Source organism: Sinocyclocheilus anshuiensis, unplaced genomic scaffold (genome assembly GCF_001515605.1).
Source record: "Sinocyclocheilus anshuiensis isolate Anshui unplaced genomic scaffold, SAMN03320099.WGS_v1.1 scaffold85, whole genome shotgun sequence".
NCBI lineage: Eukaryota > Metazoa > Chordata > Actinopteri > Cypriniformes > Cyprinidae > Sinocyclocheilus > Sinocyclocheilus anshuiensis.
Window position 1 is genome coordinate 674224 of NW_015536800.1, and position 8967 is coordinate 683190.

At 33.8% G+C, this 8967-nt stretch overlaps 1 protein-coding gene and 1 long non-coding RNA gene across 2 annotated transcripts in view; both read right to left on the minus strand.

The window, feature by feature from the left end:
• Positions 1-1925: 1925 nt before the first annotated feature.
• LOC107656705 (membrane-spanning 4-domains subfamily A member 4A-like) lies at positions 1926-4384 on the minus strand. The gene is made up of 6 exons (XM_016444649.1): positions 4220-4384; positions 3864-3983; positions 3719-3775; positions 2703-2840; positions 2050-2193; positions 1926-1934 (listed from the first exon to the last, which is right to left on the minus strand). The coding sequence occupies exons 1-6, from the start codon at positions 4382-4384 to the stop codon at positions 1926-1928; spliced, it is 633 nt and encodes a 210-aa protein (XP_016300135.1).
• Positions 4385-4802: 418 nt separating this feature from the next.
• LOC107655939 (uncharacterized) overlaps positions 4803-8967 on the minus strand; it is a 16511-nt gene continuing 12346 nt past the window's right edge. Inside the window, exon 4 of the long non-coding RNA XR_001630503.1 lies at positions 4803-4812. This is a non-coding gene — a long non-coding RNA (uncharacterized LOC107655939). The remainder of the gene's footprint in view (positions 4813-8967) is intronic.

Consider the following 8967-nt stretch of genomic DNA (forward strand, 5'->3'; position numbering starts at 1 on the left):
GTACATTATTGTATGCCAGTTTGAAAGATGTGATTTATACAACAACCAGAGGTCAGGAAAGATGCCAATGTCTATACTGACAGTGACAGGCAGCAATGCTCCAATGACGACTGCACAAGTCAAAATCTACTTGCGTGTGGGATGTGTGAGGTACACTGAAAAAGAAGAATCTTGTACACTTGTGCTATGATAATTGTTTTGAAATGCCAAGATGAAACACAATGTTAAAGTTGTTTTAATCCTTTTGAAGCACTAAGATATGGTTTTCAGGCAGTGAAATTGCATCCGAATTTGTGTCAAGTTTTAGACATTTTCAGTGACTTCCAAATGAAATATAGCAGCACAAGAAAAAAAATTTAATGTTCATAAAGATTTTTAATGTTTTTTGAAACAGTAAGACCTTTTCACTTCTATTCAGATAGTGAAAAAGCATTTGATTGTGTGTAAAATTTCAGACAATTTGCCAAAAATAATTTACCCTAATGGGATAATGTCAGTTATAAATGATGGAACCTTAAACAAAAGGTCAAAGGTCAGATGTAGAAAGCAAAGTTTAGGAAATTATTTTACTCCTAAATACAGGTGCATCTCAATAAATTAGAATGTCGTGGAAAAGTTAATTTATTTCAGTAATTCAACTCAAATTGTGAAACTCGTGTATTAAATAAATTCAATGCACACAGACTGAAGTAGTTTAAGTCTTTGGTTCTTTTAATTGTGATGATTTTGGCTCAATGCACCTGTATATGCAATATATAAAGTCAATTATTGTTTCAAGCTGTGAATTCACAATTCGTCCCATAGAGGGATAAAATATATAAATACAGTATATCTCCTGTGGAAGTTGACTCAAGACCATCAAATTTTCGTCCAGTCATTGCATGTACTACCTGCATGTCGACCTATGTATTTGAATACTTCTGTGCAGCCAATAGCGAGAGTTTGGGGCATGGTTACGGTAGCAGGCTAATCCTTCTGGAAAAAGAAGTGCAAGCAAAATTCAAAGATTTGCCAAAATATGCAGAGACAACGAGGTACAACAAGGATAAACACTGGCAGAGTTTTTACAAGATGGAAAAACTTGAAGGAATTTCAATCAATACGACGAACTTGCGGAGTTTCTTCTCGTCAGGTAAGCTAAACGTTAAAGGTATTCCTAATATGTTGGACCTTACTTTTACATGTTTTCAGGGGCGTTTGCAAAGACTGTTTGAAAACTAGCTTAATTTTTGTAGTCTGGCTTAGTGACACTAGTAGCGCAGAAACTGCCTACCCTACCTTAATTTTCATTCAAAAATAATCGCATTCGGGGTGACATGAGGATGAATAAATTATTTAAAATTGTAATGAGTAAATGATTCATTACATTTTTCTGTGCAGCTTTAAACATGTAACCACATCTCATATCAAAGCATATTTACACAATGTAAATACTGTAGTTATTTGTATAATCGGCAGTAATAATAAACCTTTTCCCCACTATCACACTGAAAATGTCAGTAATGACGTAGCTATTAATGGCATTAATGGCAGACAAATATTATAGGATTGAGGATATTTGAAGTGGTCACCTTTATTAAAAGGCTCATATTATTAGTCAAATCATGTTTTGCTTTAAAAATAATGTCAACATGTAGTTGACAACATACGTGGTTTCACAACATGGTTTCAGGCTTACTGTATGACCATGCAGTCAGAGTTTTGCTCCCACCCTGATCAACTCACCTGCTTGTTCACGTTTGATCAAGGTTTGGAGGTCAATAATTATAAAATACGTTAGCTCTCTTGTTACAGAGAGAAATATCTTGCTACAGATAGAAACACTAGAAATAAAAAAAAAGTGTTTGATTGATCAGAAGCAAAACTATGAGATATTAATTCCTTGCAGTTGCAACTTTTGGACGCTAGGATCTCTTCAGTGTGACTCAGTATCTCTGGGAAGTATCAGACAAGATATGTTAGTACAAGATTCACACAAGAGTGAAAACCTGCAGAATTGTCTTATCTAGATTAAAATAAGTACTAAAATAAAGGTTTTAAGTCATTCACCTGGTCTAGTTCCACACTGACCACTGTAGAGTCGTAGTTGTTGTTGCAGGTGGCTTTGCAGGCAAATGCTGAGATACAGATGGAGATGATGAACTGAAGGATGGAGAACACCAGCAATATTCCAATGATCCCAAAACCAAATCTCTAAATAAACACATTCAACATGCACATATATGAAAGCAGTTCCACAAATAACATCCTTGCAATTATGTAGTTTATCAAAAATTATATTGAAAAATTATATTATACAGGAAACAGTTATTCTGATGATAAGGGTATGTAACACAAATTTACACTATGTCATCATTTACTTGAAATGCAAAAGAAGCAATTTTGAAAACGGCTATAATGCAATTGCAATGAATAAAGCTTGAGCTTTCACACTTCAAAAATTACAATTAATAAATACATAAATAACAAAACAAAGCTTTGTCAAATGGGTTCATACAACCTGTGCATTATATTCCGAATTTTTTCAAATCATCCAACAGCTTTATGTGAGGAACAAACTGAGGATTATGTCAAGATTTTAAGTGATTAATGATTTAAAAGTAAATGATGACTATCTTAATTTTTGGGTGCACTTTTAAGTAAATAAAACAGCAAATGCTAGCTGAAATACAAATTAAAACAAAATATTGCACATTTAGTACCTCAGTATTTATACAGTTATGAATATTGTAACAGCTTCGAGGGTGCAGTGGGCCTATTCTTATTTCATTGCCGGTCAGAAGAATGGCTATTGCTGAAGTTATGGCACTGAACACATTCATTCCATGAGAGGCTTTCACCTACAGGGAGAAAAGTAATACAATTGTAAAGTAATAAGTAAAGTAACAAGTTTGATATCTTTATCTGTTAGTGGTAAAAGGATGAAAGCTTATTGTGCTAAAAAGCTGAGAGTAATGTCTGAGAAGAAGCATCAGCTACACAGTTTGTTGCTGGCTGTACTTTGGTCTTTCTCTTGCAGAAACATAAATACATACATATATGTGACCCTGGACCACAAAACCAGTCATAAGGGTCAATATTTTGAAATTGAGATTTATACATATTCTGAAAGCTGAATAAATAGGCTTTCTATTGATGTATGGTTTGTTAGGACAGGACAGTATTTGAACATCACCTTTAAAGTTGTCCAAATGAAGTTCTTAGCAATGCATATTACTAATCAAAAATGAAGTTTTGATATATTTACGGTAGGAAATTTCATGGAACATGATCTTTACTTAATATCCTAATGATTTTTGGCATAAAAGAAAAATCGATAATTTTGACCCATACAATGTTTTTTTTGGCTATTGCTAAAAATATACCCAAGCGACTTAAGACTGGTTTTGTGGTCCAGGGTCACACACCCATTGTACCCTATTACATGTAGTCTTTACTCAAAGAACAGATGATTGAAGGGGCTTTGTGCTTACAGAAACTTGTAACTATGTTAAATATCAGATGAGTTTGGCAAGGTCAGTTGTGCACCTGATGTAAATCTCGATCGAGAACCTACCACCAGTATAAAGCCACAATGAGGGCTTTACTGCTAACAATTGACGATGTCGGGACTGCTGCTCAATTGTTGACAACATGTGGTGATTTAAATGGCTCAACAATTTCTTGAGTAATGTAAATAATGATGTACAAATAAGTAGTGACAGTACATTATACATACCACACACGGATGAAGTTTATTCTGCGCAGCAACAGACAGAGATCCAGCACTGATGTACTGAGAGAAAAACATAAAACATTTTAAAATTCATACTGGAAATTAAAAATAAAAGGGAAATAAATCAAAGCTATTAAATGAAACTTACAATGAAGGATCCCCAGTAGGTGATGCCACTAATGACAGAAATAGTAGGAAATCTGTAGAAATTTGCGGAGAGTACAATACCAAGTAAAAAGACCATCACTCCAGTCATTATCTGTACAGTCTAGAGAGCAGATAAGGTAAGGTGTTTTATTTATGATGGCCTAGCATTTATGTTTAGAGACACAAAAGTGGAAGCTATTGATTTTTAATGCACTAAAGGGAATCAGGTCAACACATATCTTTGCACTTTGCACTTACAACAAGAGACTTCTGTCATTTTAAGTGATCTAGAAGAAACAAATTCTAAGAATATTCCCAAAACCACACATCATTGTAATTCATCATTAAATGCATTACCCCCAGTGCTTTTGGCTGTGCTTTGAAAAATCCTTTAAGAGCCGCATTGTGATTTGTTCCTCTGGCCTCCTGTCCATCAAAATAAAAAGCACTGTCTTTTGCCTGTGGATTTATTTGGATGACAACTGTAGCTTTGTCGGTTGAGAGAACCTCACAGGTTTCCATTCTAAGTTGAGTTTTGGATTTCACCTGTAATTAAGCATTAAATGTAAATTAATAATAACTATTAATAACATGATTTAATATGTACATTAATACAGATTTTTTTGGCTTTTCATGTACATCTACATATATATTTCATGTACATATACATGTATGCACTATAATAAGAAAAAAAACATCAATGTTAATTCATGCATGAAATATTTGACCTGAAATGAGTTGTGTTGATGTGGATGTCTGATCAATCTTATGGTGTATCTTTGTGTGTATGGACTGTGCAGAACCGCTAAGGAGGAGCTTGTGTCATATGAGCTTGCTTCATACTTTTAAAGATTATGTTGATGTGCTTTACATAAAGATAAAAAGTACCATAAACTATGGGAATTGATTGAAACAAAAATATGCATGATTAAAGGCAAAATCAGACGTGTCTGTGTTTCAAAACACACTAATTCTGTTTTTTAATTTTGCATTTTTTTTTTTTTTGTATATTTTTCAGTCAAGTCACCTTTATACTGCATTATAAAATATAGATTTTTCTCTAAGCAGCTTCATACTATTAAACAGGAAAGTAACAGAATCAATGAGGCAAATCTAAATTCTGCTGTAAAGCAGCCCTAACAAAACAAAAACAAATGTCATTATTTAGCTCAATGCAGTTTTGTGTTCAGTTCTATAACTGTGTAAAATTCACTTATAACAAAATATGAGTGATGTGTAACATTAATGAGAGAGACACTGAAGGTATTATTTTCATTTTTTTCCCCCTCAAAAAATGTTCCACACTGCAGACTTTAACTGATAAAATGTACTTGTTTAATACATTCAGCATTACCTTGAATGCAGTATAACTTGCTCTGGAAAAGAATAATTTAATCTAATACTAAATAAGGATGTCTTGTTTTGAATGAGTTCAGACAGAATGCCCTTTTACACCAATCAGGTTACAGTTTACCACTGTGGTCGCTTGATATTTCCTTTCCATTCCACTAGCTGTAACTTTGCTCTTGTTGACAGTGGGAAGAGATTGCTTTATCTGACATGAGCAGACTGCAGTAATGCAGTACTTCAGAGGTTTTAGGATTCCATTTCATGAGCAAACTGTACTGTATAAAATTGCAAGGAATTTACAGGATTAAAGAGTAGCCTATTTTACAATAAATGACTGTAGTCAGACATTTACTGTGTAACCAGTGCATTCTGGGTCATTTTCTTACAAATGACTGTGAATGAGCAGCAGAATGATGCTAACATCACAGTAATTTACTGTTCTTGTTTTACTGTGAAATCACATTAAAGTTGTCTTTAACTGTGCCACTGTGAGAAATTTACTCGTTTACTACTGTAATTCTTTTTAAAGTCACAGTAATCGTGGTTAATTATTAGTATTTATTTGGGATCTTGGACCATTCATGTTCATATTTAAATTTCTGATAGTCACGTCAGAAGTATGACAAATGAAAACATTTGTCAAGATGGTGACAAGCTAGAATATAAAATAAAATGTTTGCCTGATTTTAAGGTAGTTGAACTATTCTTAACATGAACATTAAGATTTTATTTTAGCATTATTTAAGCATGAAGATTAATCAACAACTTATTCATAACTGTTTGTGGATGGATCTTACAGTGAAACAACTGCTGAGCACAAATTTCAATAGCACAAATAAAACCAAAAAGAATTCACAAAAAAAAACAAAAAACTATTCATTCTGCATTGCATGCTAGGTGCCTGGGTGGGTACCACTGTATATACATTGTGTATACACAATTGGTGAACTTAACAGTTGACTGAATTAACACCGAACTGACGTAAGCTGTATAAAGACACTGCTTTACAGCAGAATTTGAATTTGCTACTACTGCTTTGACACAATGTGTACTGTATAAAGTGTTATGAAGGTGATTGAACTGTACGCATATTCAGTAATATATTTACAAAGTACTGTAATACATATTTACGTGTATTTATATTAAAAATGTATTTGTTTTTTGCAGACTTGGTCTGAAGATTTGGTAAATACTGTAAGTGAATGGTTTCACAGGCTGTGCCTCAAGCAAAACTGTACGTTTAAGTGCCCAGGTGAAAAAGACGTAGTATTAAATGTATTAAAAATATACTTGAAACTGGTTTAACATTTGAACTTTTACATTAAACTTTCCAGATAAACAAGCAAGAACAGAATGAGGGTCACTGGTTATGACACAAACAATGCCTTGAGACAATCTTTGCAAAAAAAACTAGTCAAGAACTGTGTGATCATAATGAATACATTTTTTACAATAACGTCTGGTTTCCCATAACATCCTCTTCTACAGTCCACTGAATCAACAAAAAAATGTGTTTTGTTAGAAGAAGTGGTTATGTGTGGTTATTAGGGTAACTTCCTTTCTCACTAATTCATCCTAACATATCTGGTGACATTTCTCAGTTTTGCAACACCATAACTACATGTGGTTTCACTGGACAGAGGTTATCAGTTAAGACCAGCTGGAAACAATAACACCGGAGGGTCAATGAATCTAGCAAGAATATTGGGAAAATTGGCCTCATACTTCTACTTCAGTTAAGATCCCATGTTTTGTCATGTATTATTTTTCTTTTGCACATTTTTATGTGCCCAAGCTTGTTTCCTGATCTAGCTTTCTAGATTTAGCTAAAAATGTTGTGAAGTGCGTATAAATAGTAGGCCCTACGCCAAACAAAAACAAAAACTTGTGGTATTGATACGCAAAAATTTACTTTGGCGTGTATATGCTACGCAATGGGTAGGATTAGGGTTGTGGGGTAGATGCGTATCATATGTACGTGAAAACTGCGTATCATATGCATGCCAACAAATTTCGTATCATATGCTCGCGAAAACTGCGTATTATATGCACGCCAAACACATGCGTATCATTATGCACGCCAAAGTCCATTTTTGCATATCAATACCACAAGTTTTTGTTTTTATTTGGCGTACTATTTATACGCATTTTCATGAGACCGGGCTCCACTCTAATATATAAATTTATATATTAGTGAAAACTCTTTTTAATCTATTTGACAATTTATATGTTTATGTATTGTTTTATTATTAGCCTACAACATAATTACAGCTGTGTCCTCGTAAACCAAATGGCTTCAAAAACATAATACAGAGTGTTTTTGATATTCAAAAACTAAAAAAAAAAAAATTCATCCCTGAGAAGTAACAGACAAGATATTTTAGTTCACAAGAGACTCCAACAGAAAACTAACAGTTAAACTTCATTTGTATGTATTTTTTGTACTGGTTTAGGCTAAAACGAACAAGACAAAACATGTACCTTTGTCAACAATCAAGTCTTTTGAATTCTTTATTTTCAGTTCTCAAATTACATCAGTCAGTATACTGGTCTCTAACGAGAACAGATCTCTCTGTGTGTGTGTACAGGTTTATGTGACCCTACTATTCAAAATGTCCTCACAATGTAGTGAAACCCATTGAACACAGTATAGTGAGCTATAGATTAAAAGGCTTATAAAGAACCTTTTAAGTCAAACATGTAATAGAATACATCTTAACTGAAGATGAGGCCAGTTTTACCAGGAATTATATAATATGCACAAATATTCTTGCTCTGTTGTTACAGATTTATTCATTGGCTTCCAGCAGGTATTGATAACCTCTGTCCAGTGAAACCACAGTTGTAGTGTTGCAAAACTGAGAAATGTCACCAGTTGTTCTGTTAGGATGAATTAGTAGGAAGCTCCCCTAACCACACACAACCACTTCTTCTAACAAAACATGTTTGTTTGTTTTTTTGTATGTATTTCAAACATTTTTCAATGTAGTGTAGAAAAGGATATAACAAATATCAAAACAGACATTATTGGATAAATATTTTAATCATGAAGCCACAAGTTCTTGACTAGTTTTTTTTCTCCACATTGTCGTCTCATAACCAGTGACCCTCATGAAGTTTTGACCATCCTAGTGTTTTTTTTCTTTTTCAAAATAGTTTTTCTATCCTTGCTTGTTTATGTGGACAGTTGGTGTTTAATATAAATGTTGAAATGTTTTTACTTGAAAACCAATTCACTTTTTTTTCTTTTCCCGCATTTCTCATCTGCCCTAGCTCGTTTCCTAATTTCTAACCTGGCATTGTATACCAAAAATATTGTTGGCTTTGTGATGAATTGCTAATGTTCCTGTATTGTAAGTCGCTTTGGAAAAAAGCATCTGCAGAATGCATAAATGTACATCTGCTTTTTCCAAAGTGACATAAAAATAGGATACTATTTTTATATACAGCTAGTTATATATCTAGCTGTATACAAAAACAAAGTCTATGGAATGGCCCAATTTAGTATTAAGTAAATACACTAAGTACTCACCATTAAGTAACTGTGCGTGTGTGTGTGTGTGTGTGTGTGTGTGTGTGTGTGTGTGTGTGTGTGTGTGTGTGTGTGTGTGTGTGTGTGTGTGTGTGTGTGTGTGTGTGTGTGTGTGTGTGTGTGTGTGTGTGTGTGTGTGTGTGTGTGTGTGTGTGTGTGTGTGTGTGTGTGTGTGTGTGTGTGTGTGTGTGTGTGTGTGTGTGTGTGTGTGTGTGTGTGTGTG